Genomic DNA, 21,397 nt, shown 5'->3' with positions numbered 1-21,397 from the left:
GCGTCATCGCGCCACGCCACCACCGGAGCCCAGGCGAAGATGGCGGCAGCCGTTCTTAGCGGGCCCTCGGCGGGCTCCGCGGCCGGGGTGCCCGGCGGGACGGGGGGTCTGTCGGCGGTGGGCTCGGGCCCGCGTCTCCGCCTGCTGCTGCTGGAGAGCGTGTCCGGGCTGCTGCAGCCGCGCGCGGGGGGCGCCGTGGCGCCCGTGCATCCCCCGGTGCGCTCGGCCCCGCACTTGCCCGGGCTCATGTGCCTCCTGCGACTGCATGGGACGGTGGGCGGGGCCCAGGTGAGTGCGGCCCGCGTGCCCGCGGCCCTGCCCGGGAGCCGGCGCCGCTGCGGGGCCGCGGGGCGCGGGGGCGGCGGGGAGGGCGGGCTGGAAGGGCTGGGGGTTCTGCCGGAGCCCGTGTAGGTCTGGGCGACGTTCACGCCGTCAGCGGAAACTCCGGGGTGGGAGGAGGGGCCTCGGTGCTCCGCCGCTGGGCTGTTGGCAGTCGCTCGGGACTGTGGGTTCGAGTCCAGGCCCCGCCGCTCAGCTGCACCATCTTCCCTCTCCCCTTCGCGGTGTGGTTGTGGGATTGTTCCGACCGAGTGAACGGACGTGGACGACGAATGTTGACCGAGGCCCTCCCGAGCCGGACCCTCGGGCGCTCCACTCGCAGATGCGGTGGTGCTGAACACGGTGTCTGGAAACAGCGAGAGTGGCGTGGCCGGGACCCCTCACCTGACCCCGAGGACTGCGGATGTTTTCCTGAGGCGCTGGAGCTTAAGCCGACATCCTCCCCCGTCCCCGGAAGAGCAGGGGGTTGGCTAGGGAAAGGAAATGGGAGAAGTCCACGTGGGAAGGTCCTGTGGCAGGAGGGGCTCGGAGGCGGTGGGGACCAGCGTGGGCACAGTGAGGCTGGTGCGGTGCGGGGCAGAGCCTTGTAGATTGGCTTAGAAGGGGTTCTTCTAAGGACCCGCAAACTAGAAACCCAGATGTCCACCAAAACACGTTCGTGCTCCCATGCCTTCCTCATGTTTAGTCCCTTTGATTTTATTACCCAAGTAGCTTTCAGATCTGTTCACTCCTTTCCATATCCTTCCCTGCGTGTTCCAGTGTTAGCTTGAACCCGGCTCTCTCGCCCAGGTGAAGGCCCTGCGTGTAGGAAGGCATAGTGTGTCCAACGCGGGGTCTAAGGGTGGGTGGGTGCTCCTTTCATATCCCCTGCCCTCCGTCCTCGCCTCGGCCCTCCCCAAATTCTACCCACCCCTCAAGATCCATATACATGAGGTCTTCTTTGTCCCATCTTTGTTCCTCAGACCTCGCCAGCACCCTGCTTCCTTCCAGCAGGAGGGTTGTCGCAACCTTGGGTGGTTCTCTGGTCTGAGTCCCAGATTTATCAGGGACGGTCTCATCGCTGACACTGACATTACTCCCCACCATTGAGGGTGACAGAACCGTACCTCTGCTACTCAGCCCACTTTGGGAAGTGGGAGCTGATGACGCATTTTCTCGTCTCAATCTCCCACCTTCTAATCCACGTGCGTTTCTGAAATGTTGTCTCTTCTGTCTATACACGTGTGGTTTCTTTCCTTGTCCCAAGTTTTCCCTCCTCCCTCAAGACGAGTCCATGAACCCAACGTCTTATTTTCTCCAAGTGTCTAAAGCCTGGCAGAATTTTGAGCAAAGCTAAAGGTGATGTGGGAATCTAGACTCCCCCTTTAATATTGTCCGTGCCACATTCTGGGGCATAGCCTGCCTTTTTTCTTGCTAACGTCTCTTGTCTCTCATATTGGATCCTGGGTTCGTTGGGTTCACAGTGCCGCCTGGAGGGTTTGCTTTGTGTCTGCCCGTTTTCATTCAAACAATACCGAGGTGCTGTTACGCAGTAACTATTGTTCTCATCTCTGGTAGACACATAGGCGTGGTCTTTTCCCTTGGAGAATTTCTAGTCTAATTGAGATGAGAAATGAAAGTAAGGAAATAGGCTTGGAGCTTATTGGAAAGACAAATAGAACCATCGATTGGGCCATCTGTTTTGGCTGAATTACCAACTTGCTTTCCTATAGGTGGCGGGAACTCAGTAGTTGCACAGTGAAACTGTGCCCAGTTTCTGGTGTGGATTATAGCAAGACTTGTCTCCTTGGCTTGGTCTTGTGGCATTTCACTCGTTTCTCTCATGGCAGTCGGAGTGAGCTTGCTCCGTCCATCAGGGGAAAACCCTGATGCCGTTTGCCGGGGTTTATGATCCTCTCTAGCTGGGCTTTCTTGGCTTTGGGCCTTTGCACTGTTCTCCGCTTGGGGTCCCTCCCCGTGCTGCTGCCCTGTTCCCTGGAAAAAATCTTTTCAGTTCTGTGCTTTTCACTGCCTTTGGGAAACCCTTCCAAACCTTTACCTGTGATTAGCTGTCCTTTCTTACAACATAGTGAAACGATATATTTATTCGTTTTACGTGTTTATATAACCTTCTTCCCTTACCAAACAGCTAGGCTTTGATTTGCTCTATTTTGTATGTAATGAAAAAAGATGGAACTCGGGGCACCTGGGTGGCTCAGTGGGTTAAGCCTCTGCCTTTGGCTCAGGTCATGGTCTCAGGGCCCTAGGATCGAGCCCTGCATTGGGCCCTCTGCTCAGCGGGAAGCCTGCCCCCCACCACCGCCTCTCTGCCTACTTGTGATATCTCTCTTTCTGTCAAATAAATAAATAAAATCTAAAAAAAAAAAAAAAAGAACTTACTTCGGAGTACACAAAGATAGAGAAAATAGTATTTTGAGGGATGCCTGGGTGGCTCAGGTCATGCTTCTTGGGTTCTGGGACAGAGTTCCGCATTGGTCGAACTCCCTGCTCAGCCGGGAGCCTGCGTCTCCCTCTGCCTTCCACTCTGCCTCTTGTGCTCGCTCTCTCTGTCAAATAAATAAATAAAATCTTTAAAAAAAAAAACAGTATTTTGAATCATCCCACCCTATGCTGTTCCCGTCACCCGAATTTAACAATAGATGTTTACCAAATGGTTTCATGCCCACCGTCCCAACTCTGCTCCCCTCCCCCAGCATTTTAAAGCAAATCCCACATCTCATTTTGCTTGTAACTGCGTGTTCTTAGAAGGATGGAATGTCTTATTCTGCTTTTATCCCCAGGGCTTTGTACTGTTCTGTGCCCTAGTCAGTAGCCACTGATCTGCTTAAAAATACCAATAAAAGGGGCACCGGCTGGCTCAGTCCGTAGAGCAGGTGACTCTTGATCTCAGGGTCATGAGTTCAAGCCCCATGCTGGGCATGGAGTCGACGTAAAAAAAAAAAAAGTATATCAATAAAACGACAACATTGTTTTGCTGAAAACCGCACACTAATCCCTACCTTGTGTGGCCTCTGCTGACCTCCTGACTTCATCTCGCACCGCTCCCTGTCTGTGTGGACCCTGCTCCAGCCGCCCACGCTCACCTTGTTTCTGGAGTTGCTGGGACCCTTGCTCACCAGCTCCTGGGCGCTTCTCTGGGAAACTCGGGAAGCTGGTGGAGGGTGAACTTCCCACTTAAGTCTCAGCTTCTGTGCGCCTGTTTCACAGGAGTCTTTCCTGATCACCGCGCCCCAGTCCGCCCTGACGTAGACATTCTCTGACGCATTGTCCTGTTCGGTTTTCTTCCCAGCATTGATCACCACTGGAAGGAAATAAACCTATGTCTTATCTGTCACATTCTTTGTTCTCTTCTTACCCAGTTTAAGCTCCGTTATAATCCCTTTGCTGCCCCTCCCGTCTTGTACTTGCCGGCTTGTACCTCCTCTGAGGTGAATTTAACTGTTCATTCTCTGCGTGCACGTGCGTAGCCCAGCGTGGCTTCAGGACAGTTGTCCTTGCAGACTGTCACTTAGCACTCCCAGCCGTCATCGTCTGCAGTGGACCCTAGTGTCGCCCAGCAGTCCCACCACGTTTCTGCTTCCCCAGACAGCCTCTAACTGCCTCTTTGCACCCTCCTGGTTAGATGATCACTTGCATCCCGTCTCACTGAGAAGGTAGAAGCCGTCGGATGGGTGGCCCTGTGGGTTCCCGCCAGGTTCACTAAGTCTGTGTCCATACGCTCTGCCTTCCCTCCCACGCTGAGGGGTGAGCTGCTCCATGCCCCTGTCCCCCCACTTCACCAGCTCTCCCCACTGTTGGAGCATTTCATCCCGCACTGCCCTGAGTGGCTTTAACACGCCCTTCCCCGGCCCCGCTGTCTCCTGCCCCATTTCTTTTCTTGGCAAGACTCCTCAGAAGAATTGTACTTGATGTCCCCAGTTCTCTTGTTTCTTCTTTTTTTAAAAAAAAATACCATTGCTGGGGTGCCTGGGTGGCTCAGTGGGTTAAGCCTCTGCTTTCAGCTCGGGTCATGATCCCAGGGTCCTGGGATCCAGCCCCAGTCAGGCTCTCTGCTCAGCAGGGAGCCTGCTTCCTCCTCCCTTTCTGCCTGCCTTTCTGCCTACTTGTGATTTCTGTCACATAAATAATAAATAAATCTTTAAAAAGAAAATACCATTGCTTTGAAATAACTTAGAGTTTATGGAAAATTTGAAAGAATAATTAAAATAATCCCCATAGACCCTTCACCTCGATGCCCTACATGTCGTTTTATTTTATTTGTTTATGTTTAAAAGATTTATTTACGTATTTTAGAGGGCAAGGGAGGGAGAGGGACCAGCAGGCTCCCAGCTGGAGGTCCTGACCTGAGCTGAAACCCAGAGTCAATGCCTTAACCTGCAGTTTGCCTCCTTGCTGTCCGTTGGGGACGCGTGGAGCCGCTCAGCCATCGCTGTGATCAATTTCATGTATTTATTTTGATTACTGTTATTTTTAAAGGTTTAATTTTTTAAGTAATTTCTACACCCCACGCAGGGCTGGAGCTTGCAGCCCCGAGGTCAAGAGTCGCACGCTCCCTCGCCCTTGGCGGCCGCGTGCCTGCCATGATGGGTGTAGAATGGCTCATTCCTCCAGAAGGAAGCCCTGGGCCCCCGTGGTCCCTGCCCACTTCCCTATGGCTGTGCTCTACTCTTTGTCTCTCGGTTTGCCTGTCTCGACCGGCTCACGGGAACAAATTCTACACGTGGCGTTTCGGGTCTGACTGCTTTCGTGTAGCATAACGTTTTGAATGCTCGTCCGTGTCCCAGAGCTTCATTATTATTATTACTATTATTATTATTTTATTTTATTTACTTTTTAAAGATTTTATTTATATGACAGAGATCATATATGACAAGTAGAGGTTATATGATAAGTAGGCAGAGAGGCAGGCAGAGAGAGAGAGAGGAAGGCAGGCTCTCTGTGGAGCAAAGAGCCCGATGTGGGGCTCGATCCCAGGACCCTGGGATCATGACCTGAGCTGAAGGCATAGGCTTAACTCACTGAGCCACCCAGGCACCCCTATTATTATTATTTTTTAATATGGCCACTCACTCTTCCGTCATGTGGGTCTGTGGTCCATTGGCTGGTGTGTGGGCGCTGGGATGGTTCTACTCTTGGGCTGTCAGGAAGGACACTGGGAAGCGTCACGTGTGAGTCTCGGCAGAACTGGATTCTCGGTTCTCTTAGGGCTGTCCCCAGGGCGGGAAGTGCTGGGTTATGTGACCTTTGGAGATGCTGCCAGAATGTTCTGAAGTGGCTGCACCATCTTCTCTTCCTGTCGGCAGAGTATTCAGATAGGGATGCTTCTCATTTTCCATTCGCTCGAGGGCGCCCCCAGAAAGGGCTTCTGTGCCTGCTGCGCGCTGACCCGACCTCCCTCCCCCACGCCAGGCGCTCGGCTCCTTCCTGAATCTGCTTTAGGCCGCCCCATGGCCCTCGGCGCCATCCCACTCACTAGTGTTGGGTTGTTTGTGTATTTTCTGCCATGTGTATCTAGCACACACGTTCCCCATCACCTAGAGCAATGTCCCACGTGAGGTTGACCTTGAATACGTATTGACTGAAGAAGTGAGTCAACATTTCTGACGTGAGAGCGGGGACCTTGTTGATTTTGTCCGGCTCTGGATCCCTTCATCCGTCGCCGTGTGTCCCGTGTGTGTTGGGAGAATGAGTGATGGGCATGGTTGGGGGGCCCAGGGGTCATGCGAGGAGCTCGGCCTTCCGCGGGGTAGCAGGGTACTCTTGGGAGGCCTGGGAGGAAACCTGTGTCAGGGCCCCCAGAATGTGCGGGAAGGAGGCTCTGGCTGACTGGGTCGGTGTTGGCATCGGCTAATGGCTCTGAGGAAGCTGGGAACAGGATGAGGAGGGTTTGGGGTGAAGGCGGAGGGTAACAGATGGGGTCAGCGTCCATCCAGCAAGTGTGTGTGGCATCTGCTCTGTGCTGGGCGCTGCCTGGGGACACTGAGCTGGGATGTGGGTCTCGGAGGTCTGGTCGCCGGGCTGAGTTGGGCTGTCCTCTGCGCGGCACTAACTTGCTGGGTGGGAGGCGGGAGAAGGGGTCAGGCAGGATGGGCCTGGAGGAAGGCCCCTGAGGCACAGGCTGCTGAATGTCAGCTGCTGGAAATGGGGCCTCGGGGCTCAGGGGAGGCTTCATAGGTGCGGGCAGGGAAGGGCCCAGAGAAGCGCCCCTGCCGCCATCAGCATCCTGTTCCTGACCCACTTCCCTATTTGCTCCCCCAGAACCTGTCCGCCGTTGGGGCGCTGGTGGGTCTCAGTAACGCACGGCTCGGTTCCATTAAAACTCGGTGAGTCTTTAAGCCTCATTTTTCCAGGCGGTGGTTCCTCAAGAAGCGGGCTGTCCATCTGGCCGTCCATCCATGGTCAGCACCCTGTGGACTCAAGAGACTTCTCGTCGAGAGGGTGGAGGGTTTCCTTCTTCCCGTGGGCTCCCATGGGGTGAGCCCCGCCTGCCCCGGCCCCGGCTCGTCCTACCTGGGACCACCTCCGTTCCCAGTGTCCGCGGCTCGCATCTCACCAGAGCCCTCCAGGCATTTTGGGAGTTGGAAAGCACTGAGGGTCTGGAAGGGGCGTCAGCTCTGGCCCCCGGCGCACTAGCTCGGTGACCGGTGTTCTCGGGGGCATGGCTGCCGCTGCGGGCTGTCACTGGCTGCTTCCCTGGCAGGTTTGAGGGCCTGTGTCTGCTGTCCCTGCTGGTGGGAGAGAGCCCCACGGAGATGTTCCAGCAGCACTGTGTGTCCTGGCTCCGGAGCATTCAGCAGGTGCTACAGGTAAGGTGTCATGCCCCCGCCAGCCGGGGCGTGGAGTCCTGAGGACTTGGAGTCCCGAGGACAGGGGCAGGAGAGGCAGTGTCCTGACAGCAGGGAGCGTGAGCTTCAGGTGCAAACACGGCAGTAAACTTTCTGATGTTTTTATCCAGGGGGTGTTTTAAATCATTTGACCTTCACACACTTGAATCACTGACGGATTTCACTTCCTCGCTAGCTTTTCTAACAAGTGACATCGCAAAAGTTCCTTTTTCTGGGTGTTTTATTTTTATTTTTATGTATTGTTTGCTTGGGGTTTTTTTTGTTTTGTTTTGTTTTTTGTCTTTTTTTGCTGCTCCCTTTTTCTCTTTCAGCATTTTCAGTTTTTTTCTAACCTGCTTTGATGGTCTCCCCACTTTGTTCTTCCGCAAGCACATTCTGAGCACGGGGGCTGAGTGCTAAGCTCTAGGGGCACTGTGGTCGGGTGACCCTGGCCCCCGCTGGCATGGTTCTCAGAGTCCAGCATGGGGTGTTGAGGGACTTTCCAAGAAGTAAATGTCTGCAGAAAATAAATTAAAAAAAAAATACAGCACAGTTTTACTCAGAAAATACCAGCCCAGTTAGCTGGTACTCATGTTTCCAGAGCATGTGTTCCGAGCAGGTCAGTAAATCGCCCTTACCTGGCTACCGCCGTGGAAATCCGTAAATCCACGTACCGGCAGGAGACGTGGTGCAGTTCTCCCGTCCGAATTCCCCCACGGTCAGAGCCTTGTCCTCTGCACGGCCCTCGCAGCTTGTCCTTCGTTTGCGTGACTGCAAGCGTGCGTGACGGCGTTGGGATCGCAGCCAGGTTTGATTGGTCTCAATTTTTAAGCTCCTGAGAACAACTTCAGGGGCTTGTACCGAGTAGGTGCTGAAGGCCTCAGTATGACAGGATTCTGTCTGTCCAGAAATTCTCTAAATACACTGCTGACCGTGTGATCAAAGGCCGTGTTCTGTCTCTGGCCAAACCTCTTTTTTTTTTTTTTTTTTTTTAAGATTTTATTTATTTATTTGACAGAGATCGCAAGTAGGCAGAGAAGCGGGCAGAGAGAGAGAGAGGAGGAAGCAGGCTCCCCACCGAGCAGAGAGCCTGATGCGGGGCTCAACCCCAGGACCCTGGGATCATGACCTGAGCCGAAGGCAGAGGCTTTAACCCACTGAGCCACTCAGGTGCCCCTCTGGCCAAGCCTTCTTTAGGAAAATTTTCATCGTTCAAGTGCAGCTGACATGCGGGGTTGTGTTCGTTTCGGTGTACCCACCGTGGCTCGAGAGTTCCTGTGCTCTGCTCCAGGGTGCAGATAGGAAGCGTTCTGGCTTTGCAAACCACATATGCTTTCTGTTGCATTTTCTTTCTTTTTTCCTTTTCCAACTGTTTAAAAATGTAAAATTCCTGTTCTAGCTTGTGGGCTATGCGAAAACAGGCTGTACAGACCATACAGTTGCTGATGCCTTTCCCAGCGGGAGAGGCTTTTCTAGAATAATTGCATAGCGGGGCGCCCAGCCAGCCCGTCAGGAGGGCCAGCCCGTCAGGAGAGTGTGTGACTTCACGTGGGGCATGCTGTCCTGCCCAGCGGGGCGTGGAGTGGCTTACAGACAGAAGGGAAGGCGCCCTAGGTGTGGTGCGGCACACCGCCGCCAGGACGTGGGGTGAGGAGCACAGTCTCTGTGGACCAGTGGTTCACGGAGGGCTTCTCCGAGCTGATGGGGCTAAGAACATGTTGATAAGTGTGCAAAAGCCCCGAGAGGACAGGAGTTTGGCCCAGTTGGAGAATTACAAGCAAGCTGGTGTGGCCGAGCGGGGTTGATGAGATGCCACTAGGCACGGGGGTAGGGAGGGATGTGGGGACTGAACAACGTGTGGGGGCCTGGGGCATATTAGGGAGCTCGGTGTTTGTTGTTGGAACACTGGGAATTCATGGAAGGTGGGTTTTTTTTTTTTTTTTTTTAAGATTTTATTTACTCATTAGAGAGAGATTGAGCATGAGTCAGGGATAAGGGCAGGGGTAGAGGGAGAAGCAGACTCCCTGCTGAGCAGGGAGCCTGACACGGGGCTCCATCCCAGGACTCAGGGATCATGACTTGAGCCAAAGGCAGACGCTTCACCCACGAGGCCCTCAGGCGCCCCTCATGGAAGGTTTTGAGTAGGGGTGAAGAGGAGATGACGGTGGTGGTGACGTGATCAGATTCTCAGTTGGAAGTACTACCTCGGCCGCTGTTTGGAGAAAGAACTAGAAAGGAGCCAGATTGCAAGCAGAAAGACCTCGTAGAGGGGAAAACTCCTGGTAGCTTGTGCTGGGGAGGAGGCCGTAGAAAGGATGAGAAGTTGAGTCCAGGAGAGGCTTAGAGGCAAAGTGGACAGGTCCCAATGGTGAAACAGGTATGTGCGGGACAATCCCGGATTTCCGAGCGCCGGGATGGTCAGCGTCGGAGGGGAGGGGGCAGCCTGGGGAGCCAGGCCTTGGCCACTCCCTTAGTGAGCATAGCCCTGAGCAGGTGCGAGCGGCAGCCCACGGGCTCAGTGGGTTTGGGGGGGCAGCGGAGGCTCAGGTGAGGATGAACTCGGGTACTTCCGTGGATAGCGTGGAAAGACGCGCCCCTGACCGCGGCCAGGTAGGGGAGGGGAGCCGACAGGACGGGGCACTGCACCACAGACAGCGTGGCAGGGCTCTGGGTTGGGTGGTGTACAGGGAAGGGGCAGGACCCGTGTGTCTCTGCAGTTCGGAGGTGGAGCGAGGTGAGGACGGAATGCTGGGTTTCAGATGTAGCAGCTCAGGGGTTAGGAGACTGGCAGAGCACGGACACGGGTCGGGAGCGGGAACACACGTGGGGGAGCCAGGCAGTCCCGATGCTGGGCTCCCATGGGAGGGAATTGTGCAGTGACCTCGGGCAGGTGTGTGGGGCTTGGGAAGGGTATTTACGGAGGGGGTGCTTGTGTGCGGAAGACTCTGCAGGACTAGCTGGACATGCAGGACAGGCGCTGGGGGACAGTCCACGCACAGGGTGACAGGATGGGGGAGAGGGCGGTGAGAACGAAGGGACGGTTTCAGGTGTGGCTGGGGACTCCTGCCTGTCCCAGGGCTTCCGTCGTCTGTGAAGGTGGCAGCAGCGGGAGGAGGGGTGACCAGAGGGGGCGTTAATGGGACTGAAATGCAGTGTCAGAGGCCCTTGTTCTTCCTTTCTTTTTTTTAGTTTCTTTTTTATTTTTAAATTTAAATTCAGTTAGACAGCACATAGTATATCATTAGTTTGCAGACGTGGAGTTCGGCGTTCCATCAGTGGCGTGGAACAACCCGGTGCTGATCACATCATGCGCCCCCTTCGAGCCCCGCACCAGTTGGCCCAGCCCCAGCCCTCCCCGTGCTTACACTTGCTCACTGATGAGCCGTACTCGTTTCGTGGCCTGACGGCCTCGGGTCTGGCGGGAGGTCGGTGCCGACTATTTCCTGTGTACACGTTGATTTTCCAGGGAAGTCCTAGATCCACACTGTTTTCTCCTCCATGAGTCCAGGGTAGGTGTGAGCCAGGCTGAAGCCCGCTTGGCGACATGGGGCGGCTTCGCTGTTGCCGCAGCTGTTTCCAGGGCGAGAAGGGCGCTCCTCTGTTCCTAACGGGAGCGCAGTTGGGAGAACCACTCGCCATCTTCCGTTAGTCAGATCTGTAAGGCCTGGCTTTGTTTCTTTCCCAGCACATTCAGGGCCCCAGATGCCCGTGGTACTAAAGCCTAGACATGTGTCCTTTCTGTAGACACACTATATTGGGGTTCCCGGTGTCCCAGTGGGTGTGTGGGCAACGGTGACAGTGTGGTGTTCCTCGGAAGCCCCGTGCTGGCCTGCCTCCCGGGCCACCGCCTCTTGGTGACTGCGGAGGCGAGCTTAGGAGCGTGGTGTTCGTTGCTTTTAGTCCCAGGACCCGCCCCCCACGATGGAGCTGGCTGTGGCCGTCCTGAGGGACCTGCTCCGCTATGCAGCCCAGCTGCCTACACTCTTCCGGGACATCTCCATGAACCACCTCCCTGGCCTCCTCACCTCCCTGCTGGGCCTCAGGCCAGAGGTGAGACCCCTCCACCCCCCCCCCCCCCCCCACCCTAGCCCGCACAGTGCTCTCCCTCCAGTGGGTCGGAGTGCAGGGAGCAGGCGAGAGAGGGAGGAGAGGTAGGGCCGAGGACAGTGTGGCAGGGGATGGTGAGTGTGTGGGGTCTCGGGGGTATTGGGCTCTGCGCCTCGGCCTGACTCTCCATTCCGCCCACAGTGTGAGCTCTCAGCGCTGGAGGGCATGAAGGCCTGCATGACCTACTTTCCTCGGGCCTGTGGGTCTCTCAAAGTAAGTATTCTCTGAAAGGCCTTTTCCACCCGTGTAACCCTCACTCGCTGTCTTAGCTCAGAGCCCACAGCGGAGAATTCGGAGCACCTGTCTGCCGAGTGCATGGTCCTGTCCCCGCGGATGGCTCTGTGCTGCCTGCTGGCTCTCCGGGCTCACAGAGAAAGTGACTTGCCCGTGCTCGGTGAAGATCGGAACCCACGTCTGATGCCAAAGCCCTTAACCCAGACTCCTTCTCCCGTCTGCCCTGCCCGTTCTCCTCCCATCCTGTCTCACTTGCTGCCTACGGCTCTTGCTGTTTTCTCCAGGAAGCCTTCCTGACTGACTGCTTTCCTATATTAATACATAGTCCCTACTAAACTATGTCATGACCTGTATGGGGTTTTTTGGCTTGTGGTTTTTTTGTGTATTTTTTTGTTTTGTTTTGTTTTTTGTTTTTTAAGATTTTATTTATTTGACAGAGAGACAGTGAGAGAGGGAACACAAGTGGGAGAAGCAGGGTTCACACGGAGCAGGGAACCTGATGTGGGGCTTGATCCCAGGACCCTGGGATCATGACCTGAGCCAAAGCCAGATGCTTAATGACTGAGCCATCCAGGCGCCCCTTTGCTTGTTTTTTTAACCAAAGCTTTACTGAGTTCTCCCTTTCTTCTAAATGCTCTAAGGGAGCTGCTTACGTGCTGCAGGCTGGGTCTCTGTGCCCGAGCTCGCTCTGGTCGGTGGTCAGAGGGGCGAGGCGTTCCTGTGGGTCTCGTTGGTTCAGCTCCGAGTGGGCATGTCTGTCTGCCTGCACGCCCCCCAACCTTTGGGTTCGAATTGTCGGGGCCTCTGGGATGCCCATGTTCCCTGCGCTGGTGCCTCTTGGTTGTCCCTCTGAGCATGGAGGAGAATTCAGCCTTGAGTTTCTGAGGCCAGGCCTGAAGTTCCAGGGTGCTTTGCAGAGCTAACAGCTTTACCAGATGTTGCTACAGGGCGGGGCAGGTGTGCTTTTATTTTGCTAAGAATAAGGTGTCATGTGGAGAAGGGCCGTCTGCGGAGGGTTCTCGCTTTGTGGGCTACCAGCCTGTCTGTGGGAAAATGCAAGGCTCCCGGGCGGTTTGTACCTGGAGGCTCTTGCCGTGGGGACAGGACAGGATAGGTGCCGTGGGAGTGTCTGTTCTTGGCTTGGTGCGGAAGCTCCCAGGGCAGCGGCGGTCTCGCAGGGTCTCGCAGGGTCTCGCAGGGTCTCGCAGGGTCTCCCGGTCTGGGCTGCTGCACCCCTGCCTTCTGAGGCTGGGAGGTGAGTCCACAGGGCCTCTACCTTTCCTCGCCGAGGTGATGAGTGCTTTGTGGCCTGAGACACGGGGGCCACGCCCCATGGGCACACTGCTTGCTCGCAGGTCAGGTGGAGTGTCTTGTGGGAGCCCCCACTCCTGTGCATCTCCTGGGGCCATGCTTTGCCGCGCTCTCAGTGGGGGGAAGCAGGAGCAGGAGTGGAGCGAGAGGGCAGGGCACCCCGGGGTCAGGCCTTTGGCCGCCCTCCAGGAAACGTCCTCCGGGAAGCGGGGCAGTCAGGAGACCTGTGTGCAGTTGCTGTTCTTGGTCTGAAGCATCCCGAAGCCTCCCGCATTGCTGGGAAAGTGCCCTCCAGCCCCCCCACCCCCCGCGTCCCCGGGAGTGGTTCCAGGCCTTGTACCGCGGGGCCAGCGAGAGCAGCACTTGGCTGGCGGTCTGTGAGTCCTAACCGGTGACGTGGGAAGCCCCACGAGGTTCCTGCCGCGGGGCAGGTGTGGGGAGGCTGGGAGGCTGGGCCTCTGTCTGAAAGTGCCTCCGCGTGCCTGATGCCACAGCCCCTGGTTCCTCTGCGAGTTCACCCTCGTGTGTGAGATGCCCCGTCCTCACGGGGTCCCTACTCCCCAGTCTGGGGTCCAGGGCCTCCGTGTGCTCTCCCCACTGGTCCTACCCCGTGGGTGTCCTTCCTCTCAGCCCCGCTGGCTGCCGGCCCGCCCCGCCTCCCAGCGCCCGCCCCCGGGGGCTCACATCTTGGGTCCTTCTGATGCCCTCTCAATTCCCCTGGAGCCGGGGACCCCGTTTCATGCCTTCTCTTTGTCCACCCTAGTGTTCTTGCCCTTGTTTGGGCCACGGACTCCTTCCCAGAGTGCTTCTGAGTTCCGGAAGCACACGGAATTGCAGGGGAGGCCGACTCTGATGAGAACATGCGTTCTGAGGAGTGTGATAGAGCCGTGCGTCTCACTGTTAGCAAGTCAGACGCCGAGATCGTAGCTCTAACAGCGCCTGAAATTCCGAATTAGTGATGTGCGTGACCAGTATTTCCAGACGCCTGCGAATTAGAACCAGAGGTGGAAAGGCGTGGTTTTCCCTGGTGGCAGGCAGAGATGCTGCTGCTGCTGCTGCTGCTGGGTTCTCCGTCCACGTTTGTGGTTATCTTACAGGCTAGTGAAATGGAAAATGTTTCTTGCCAGCTGCGTTTGCAGGCCCCCTGGATTCTAGCCCCTGGGAGCTGGTGGCTTTGCCGCGGCCGGCTGAGCGGGTGTTTGCTTGTGGCCAGACTGCTCTGACCTGTGCTGACCCGTGCACCCCTGCCTGGGGCCTCTTTCCCCGACTCACATCTTTGCCTGGTCGAAGCTGGAGGAACAGGACTGTCATTTTGCAGAAATGGGCCTGAGGGAGCCCGGTGTCTGTGGGGCAGGACGGAGAGGCGAGCTGAGGATGAGGGCCGACTGTCAGCAGGTCTGCTCACAGGCTGGGCGCTGCGGGTCCTGTGTCCGCAGGAGACAGAAAGCTGGGTTTCCGTTCTGCTGCTGGCAGTGGACCAGGGTGTTCCTCTCTGGCCCTTGACTCACCAGCCTCTTCCTCTCTTTCCCCCGACCCAGGGCAAGCTGGCCTCGTTTTTCCTGTCCCGGGTGGATGCCCTGAGCCCCCAGCTCCAGCAGGTATAGGGAAGAGAGGGAGGCGGAGAGCCCCTGGGGTCTGAGCTGGAGCTTCTGTTCTCTCTTGGCTTTTCTCTCTGTTGCCACCGTCGGATTGGGTTCTTGCTTCCCTCCCGTTTCGTGCACAAGATGCTCACCTCCAACTCCTCTGCCTTGCTGTCCTTTCTGCTCCACTCTGAGCTCTCTTGGCACGTGGGGGTCGTCGGGCTGCGGGGCTGGCCCGGGGTCCCGTCCGACCGCGTCCGACCTCTCTCCTGCAGCTGGCCTGCGAGTGCTACTCCAAGCTGCCCTCTCTGGGTGCCGGCTTCTCGCAGGGCCTGAAGCACACGGAGAGCTGGGAGCAGGAGCTGCGCAGCCTGCTGGCCTCCCTGCACAGCCTGCTGGGGGCCCTGTACGAGGGCGCAGAGACAAGTACGGGCTGGGGGCGGGCGGTGGGGAGGGGGGTGGGCAGTGGGTTTCCACCTCCACAAGGCAGGCAGGAGGGGCAGATGAAGGGTGTCAGGGCGCGACATCCTCGTGTTTCCGTGCAGCCCCCATGCAGTATGAGGGCCCCGGCGTGGAGATGCTGCTCACACCCTCGGAGGATGGGGACGCCCACGTCCTGCTGCGGCTCCGGCAGCGCTTCTGCGGACTGGCCCGTTGCCTGGGGCTCATGCTCAGGTGCGTGGGGGACCAGGGGGCGGGGCCGTCCTCATCAGGATGGGGTGGAGCGGCGGGGGCGGGGGGCGGTCAAGCTGGGGAGCCCGCGCTGAGGACCGGTCTGCTCTCCTCCTCTTTAGCTCAGAGTTCGGGGCTCCCGTGTCCGTCCCTGTGCAGGAAATCCTGGACGTCATCTGCAGGGCCCTCAGTATCAGTGCCAAGAGCATCGTGAGTGGAGCTGGCACTCTGCATGGAGTCCTCTGGCTGGGCGGGGGGTGGGGGCAGTGTGGAAGCCGCCCCTCCCACAGCGGCGTCCCCCGAGGCTGTCCCGGCCAGCCCCCTTTCTCTGGCCGGGTGCCACCGCTCCCGGTGCTTGTCCTGACATGTGCCCACTGGGGCACGTCGGCTCGGGTTCTCAGGACGCATCCAGCGGGTGCTTCCCTGGGGTGGGGGTGAACCTGGGGCTCAGCGGGGTCACGGCTGAGAGGTCCACTCACGCTCCCCATCGTCCTCTCCCAGGTCTGTTTTAGAGGACGGGGTCTTTCCTGGTGGGCCAGCGGGGCGTGCGGGCCCCTTTCTGTGCGCACACGTGTCTCTGTGTCCTTGTCTGTCTCGGCGTGGCCGCCCCCCCACTCCTGCCATGTTTTCCCGCAGACCTTGCTTGGAGACGGCCCCCTGCGGCTGCTGCTTCTGCCTTCTATCCACCTGGACGCCCTGGACCTGCTCTCTGCGCTCATCCTCGCGTGAGTGGGAAAGGACGGAGTGGTCGGGGGACGAGGATGCATTGGGAGCGGAGCTCACTGTTCTCTCTTCACTCTCAGGTGTGGAGGCCGCCTCTTGCGTTTCGGGGCCCTGATCAGCCGCCTGCTTCCCCAGGTCCTCAATGCCTGGAACCTTGGTAGGGATACCCTCTCCCCGGGCCAGGAGAGGCCGTACAGGTGACCATGAGGGCAGGCGCGAACCAGAGAGCACGGGCTGGGGGCTCCGAGGGCGTCCCCCTCATGGACTGCTCTCTGCTCTCCCCCTGTAGCACCGTGCGGGCCAAGGTGTATGCCGTGCTGGAGCTGTGGGTTCAGGTGTGTGGGGCCTCGGCCGGAGTGCTGCAGGGGGGTGCCTCCGGAGAGGCCCTGCTCTCCCACCTGCTCAGCGACATCTCCCCGCCGGCCGACACCCTGAAGGTGAGTGAGGGCCCTGCTCCTGGCCCAGGACTCTCGTCCGGCACCCTTGCTGGAGCGAGCCTGCCTGCCATATGCCATCTCCTGTTGCCCTCCCGCTTCCTTGTTGGCCTGGGGCTGGCGACTTAGTGTCCGTCCTCCACCAGCTGCGCAGCCCGCGGGGGAGCCCGGATGGGGGGCTGCAGTCCGGGAAGCCCAGCGCTCCCAAGAAGCTGAAGCTGGACATGGGGGAGGCCGCGGCCCCACCCAGCCACCGGAAGGGGGACAGTAACGCCAACAGTGACGTGTGTGCAGCCGCGCTGAGAGGTGGGAGAGGCCGTGCCCTGCGGCCCTGGGCGCGGACAGGGTGGTGTTGGACGTGCAGGGGGGCCTGCCTCATCGGCGCTCCGGGCCCCGCTGCTGGCCCTGCAGACTCTCGCTTGGCTCTGGCTGCGTCTCTGCTGGCCGCGGCCTCATGCGCCCGGTTACAGAGGGCAGGAGTGGGGCGGTTTGGCCGGGCCGGCTGCAGTGGAGGCTCAGTGTGGGCTGCGAGCACCCGATCCACGGCCAGCCCGCCCCTCTGACCCCCCTCTCCTTCCCCAGGCCTCAGCCGGACCGTCCTCATGTGTGGGCCCCTCATCAAGGAGGAGACTCACAGGGTCAGTGGGTATGGGGGCACTATCTGCATGGGGGCCGCCCCCAGGGGTCGGGTGTCAGCCCTGGAAGCCAGCACCATGGGGGGATTGGGTGGTCTGAGCGCCGTCTCCGAGTGTGCTCCGTGTTCTTCCCAGAGACTGCACGAGCTGGTCCTCCCCCTGGTCATGGGGGTCCAGCAGGGCGAGGCCCTGGGCAGCTCCCCGTATACCAGCTCCCGCTGCCGCCGGGAGCTCTACCGCCTGCTGCTGGCGCTCCTGCTGGCTCCGGCTCCCCGCTGCCCGCCTCCCCTCTCCTGCGCAGTGCAAGCCTTCTCCCTTGGCCAGCGAGAGGACAGCCTTGAGGTAGCTGCCCCTTGGCCCCCCCCACCCTCCTGCATCTGAAGCCAGGGGCCTCCCCCTCTGGTGCCTGATGCTCACACCTGCCCTTGGCCTCTTCCTCAGGTGGCGTCTTTCTGCTCGGAAGCGCTGGTGACCTGTGCTGCCCTGACCCACCCCCGGGTCCCTCCCCTGCAGTCCGTGGGCCCTGCCTGCCCTACACCTGCCCCAGTCCCCCCTCCTGAGGCCCCATCTCCATTCAGGGCGCCCCCCTTCCATCCCCCGGGCCCCATGCCCTCGGTGGGCCCCATGCCCTCAGTGGGCCCCATGCCTTCGGCGGGCGCCATGCCCCCAACGGGCCCCTTGCCGCCAGCGGGCCCCATGCCTCCGACACGCCCTGGACCTCCAGCAGCCAACCACTTAGGCCTCTCCGTCCCAGGCCTGGTGTCTGTACCCCCCCGGCTCCTTCCGGGCCCAGAGAACCATCGGGCAGGCTCCAACGAGGACCCCGTCCTCGCCCCTAGTGGCACTCCTCCGCCCGCCATACCCCCGGATGAGACTTTTGGGGGCAGAGTGCCCAGGCCGGCCTTTGTCCACTATGATAAGGAGGAGGCATCCGACGTGGAGATCTCCTTGGAAAGCGACTCTGACGATAGCGTGGTGATCGTCCCAGAGGGGCTGCCGCCCCTGCCGCCCCTGCCCCCCTCGGGCACCACACCCCCGCCTGTGGCTGCAGCCGGCCCGCCGACTGCCTCCCCTCCCGGGCCGGCCAAAGAGGAGCCCGAGGAGCTTCCTGCGGCCCCGGGGCCTCTCCCACCCCCTCCGCCCCCCCCTGTGCCGGGCCCCGTGGCCCTGCCACCTCCCCAGCTGGTCCCTGAAGGGACTCCTGGCAGCGGAGGACCCCCCGGCCTGGAGGAAGACCTGACGGTTATTAACATCAACAGCAGTGACGAGGAGGAGGAGGAGGAGGAGGAAGAGGAGGAAGAGGAAGAAGAGGAAGAAGAGGAGGAGGAGGACTTTGAGGAGGAGGAGGACGAGGAGGAGTATTTTGAGGAGGAAGAAGAGGAAGAAGAGGAGTTCGAGGAGGAGTTTGAGGAAGAGGAAGGAGAGTTGGAGGAGGAGGAGGAGGAGGAGGACGAGGAGGAGGAGGAGGAGCTGGAGGAGCTGGAGGAGGTGGAGTTTGGCCCGGCAGGGGCGTCGGCGGAGGAGAGCGGGCCCCCGCCGCCGAGCCCGCCCCCGGAGCTGCCCCCCGCCCAGTCCCCGAAGGCACAGCCTGATCCCGAAGTGGAGCCTGGGCTGCTGCTAGAGGTGGAGGAGCCGGGGGCCGAGGAGGGGCCGGGGGCCGAGGCTGCCCCCACGCTGGTCCCTGAGGTGCTCCCCTCCCAGGGGGAGGGCCCACGGGATGCGAAGAGTCCCCCAGCTGGGCCACCTCCCCAGGAGCTCGTGGAAGAGGAGCCCTCGGCTCCCCCGACCCTGCTGGAGGAGGGGACTGAGAGCAGGGGTGACGAGGTGCCGGTCCCCCCCGAGACACCTGCCGCGGCAGACGTGGAGGCGGAGGCCGAGGCAGAGACGGCCGCCCTCCCTGAGAAGGTAGGCAGGCAGGGGAGGGGGCTCAGCTCTGGGTCTGTCCTTCTGTGTGCCTGTGTGTGTGACTATTAACAATCTTACGTTTTTTTGCCGAAAAGGAGCAGGATGACACGGCCGCCATGCTGGCTGACTTCATCGATTGTCCCCCTGATGACGAGAAGCCACCACCGGCCTCGGAGCCTGATTCCTAGTCCTTTCCTGCCCCCCTCCTGGTTTCCAATAAAGTTCTGTCCTGGGAGATCACCTGCTGCCCGTCTCTTGCACCGCTGCATTCCCGGCCAGAAGTTCCGCCGCCTGCGGGCTTCCCAAGGTACTCGTAGTGCTCCCTGTGCGTCTGCACAGCGGCCTGTGCTCCCGGTGGCCTGGCTGCCCTGCATCATCCCACTGTCCACCCTCGGTGCTGCTGGCCGGTTGAGACCACGAGTAAGGAGCGGGGCTGCTTGTCAGAGCCTAGGGTGGGCGTGTGGGAGGTCAGAGCACTGTGTGTCCCAGAGAGTGAGAGTGTGTAAATACGTGTGCTCCCGTTCCCCCAAAACCGCGGGCTGGAAACCGCGTGACGGGAGGTAGACAGATGTGAAAGGTATGGAAGTGTGAGCCCTGTTCCCGGGCTGGGCCTTCTTGTGACTGCATCTGCGCCCCCCACCCCCGGGGAGCTGTGACCACGGCCCAGCCGGTGTCTGGTCGCTACAAACACGTCACGTCTCGGCCTCTTTGGGGCTCTCATGTGTGTGGGAGCAAGACGGGCGTCCATCTGCTGCGGTGTGAGCACAAGTCGAGGGCCCCGGAGATGCGGACAGAGGAGCTCATCTTCCCGAGTGTGCGTGTCCTGAAGGCCCTCGTTAGGCCGATTTTTGGCAACTTACTCAGGTTTACAAAACCTTTCCCCCAACCTGCTATCTTGAGAAACCCCAAGCCTGTGGAAGGGCTGGAAGAAGAGGGTGACCATCACGTAGAGTCCCCGGTCGCGGATGTTAGTCCGTGTTCGTCTCTGTGTAGCTGTGCTGCGTGTAGATCCGCACGTCCGTGCGCACACGCGAACCTCTGCCTGTAGCAGTGTGTTCACATCTGGACCTACCTTTTTTTCATGACATCTTGTAAAAGTCTGTTCGAAGACCTGGTCCTTGTTCTCTGAATTCGTCAGTGTTCTTTGCTGAGATTAAGGTCGTTTTTCTAGGTAATCACGATACCACCGTCAAAGCTGTGATAAGAGCCCAGGAGCAAGGGTGGGTGCCCTGAGGTGCACCGGTGGACGGGGACGTGCCCTCTGGGTCATGTGCTCCTGCGGGGACGGGTGGCTGTGCGGGGACAGGGATGGGCATGCAGGGCGGGGCTGAGGGGCTGGTGAGTGCGTGGGACGGGTGCGCGCCCTGCGCTCTGGGAATGGTGCGTGCTCTGGGACGGGCGCACGCCCTGGGACGGGTGCGCACACACGCAGGCATGCGCGGCCTTCCCTTCAGCTGTCCTGGGGAAGGTGGTGCCTTACCACCAAGGATGGACCCATCTCACGGAGTCGCGATGTGGTTATTCATCAGACACCGAGTACCGGTTGCGTAGTAGCCACTGCTTTCTCCTTAATCCGTGTTTTAGAAATGCCTCCGGGTCACAGGAGATTCTGGAGGAGCACAGAGGGTGTGGGGGCGGCCCCCCATTTCCTCTCCCAGTTGTCTCTGCGTGGTTAGGGCACAGTGTCGAGACTAGGGTTTGCTGCTGGTACAGTGATGGGCGGTTTCACTGGCAGCAGGCAGGGCAGCGCACGAAATGCAGAAACCCCCCTCCCGCCCCCAGGGCTGAGCTTCCGGACGCTGCGGGGCGGAGCAGAGAGCAGATGGGCGCCGAGAGTGAGCAGGTGCTGGGTTTGCCGCGGGGAGAGGAGAACTGGGGTGCGGGGGCGTGTTTTCAACATTTGATGAGAATTTTTAGAAGTCGAAAGTGCAGGATTTACGCAGCGCACGCACGCACGCACCCACCGTTTTCCTGCAGCTGGGCACGTGTGTGTGGGCACCTTGTGCGTGCGTGTGTGTGTGCGTGGGTTTTAGGTAGGAGGGCTCGGGGGTCTCCCCGAGATGGGTGGTGAATGAAGGGCTGGCAGGAGGTGATGCGAGGTGGTGCAGGGCTGGGAGGGCTCCCAGCGCAGCCAGTAAGACGTCCTGAATCGGGAGCCCTCTCGGGGTGCGGAAGGTGGCTGGTGGGATGGGGAAGGGGGATGGGGTCGGGTAGGTGGCAGGCTGGGAGTAGGAGGGGGTGGCGAGGGGGTGCCGCAGGAGGCATGGCAGACCACATATTAGGGGTTTTGTTTGTTTTGTTTTAAAAATATTCTTAATTTAAATTTAGCTTAGTTAACATGGCGTATTATTAGTTTCAGAGGTAGAGGTCCGTGATTCATCAGGTGCGTGTAACACCCTTGTTACACGGGCCCCCTCCGTGCCCATCCCCCAGTTACCCAGCCCCCCAGCCCCTCCCCTGCGGCAGCCCTCAGTTTGTTTCCTACGCTTAAGAGCCTCTTATGGTTTGTCTCCTCTCTTCTCTCATGTGATTTTATTTTGCCATCCCTTCCCCTGTGATCCTGTTTTAATTCTTAAATTCCACGTGTGAGTGGAATTCCTTCCTTGCGGCGGTGGTTGCTCTGGTGCGCACAC

General features: G+C 59.1%; 1 protein-coding gene across 2 annotated transcripts; it reads left to right on the top strand.

Moving 5' to 3' along the window:
- On the top strand, positions 1 to 19,004 carry PELP1 (proline, glutamate and leucine rich protein 1). 2 transcript variants are annotated; one of them, XM_047705927.1, is made up of 18 exons: positions 1 to 288; positions 6,598 to 6,662; positions 7,040 to 7,145; positions 11,064 to 11,213; positions 11,412 to 11,483; positions 12,932 to 13,192; positions 14,354 to 14,413; positions 14,671 to 14,821; positions 14,941 to 15,070; positions 15,190 to 15,277; positions 15,704 to 15,792; positions 15,871 to 15,987; positions 16,080 to 16,227; positions 16,371 to 16,530; positions 16,807 to 16,862; positions 16,995 to 17,201; positions 17,301 to 18,764; positions 18,860 to 19,004. In XM_047705927.1, exons 1-18 carry the CDS (start codon positions 40 to 42, stop codon positions 18,950 to 18,952), a joined length of 3,666 nt encoding a protein of 1,221 aa, XP_047561883.1. In that variant the 5' UTR covers positions 1 to 39; the 3' UTR covers positions 18,953 to 19,004. The 2 variants fall into 2 exon arrangements, with proteins under 2 accessions (XP_047561883.1, XP_047561885.1); XM_047705929.1 differs by lacking the exon at positions 12,932 to 13,192 and having other exon boundaries at positions 3 to 288.
- The last annotated feature ends 2,393 nt before the right edge of the window (positions 19,005 to 21,397 follow it).

This window comes from Lutra lutra, chromosome 16 (genome assembly GCF_902655055.1).
Source record: "Lutra lutra chromosome 16, mLutLut1.2, whole genome shotgun sequence".
Lineage (NCBI taxonomy): Eukaryota > Metazoa > Chordata > Mammalia > Carnivora > Mustelidae > Lutra > Lutra lutra.
The sequence above is the reverse complement of the archived record's forward strand: the minus strand, read 5'-3'. Positions and strand labels throughout refer to the sequence as shown.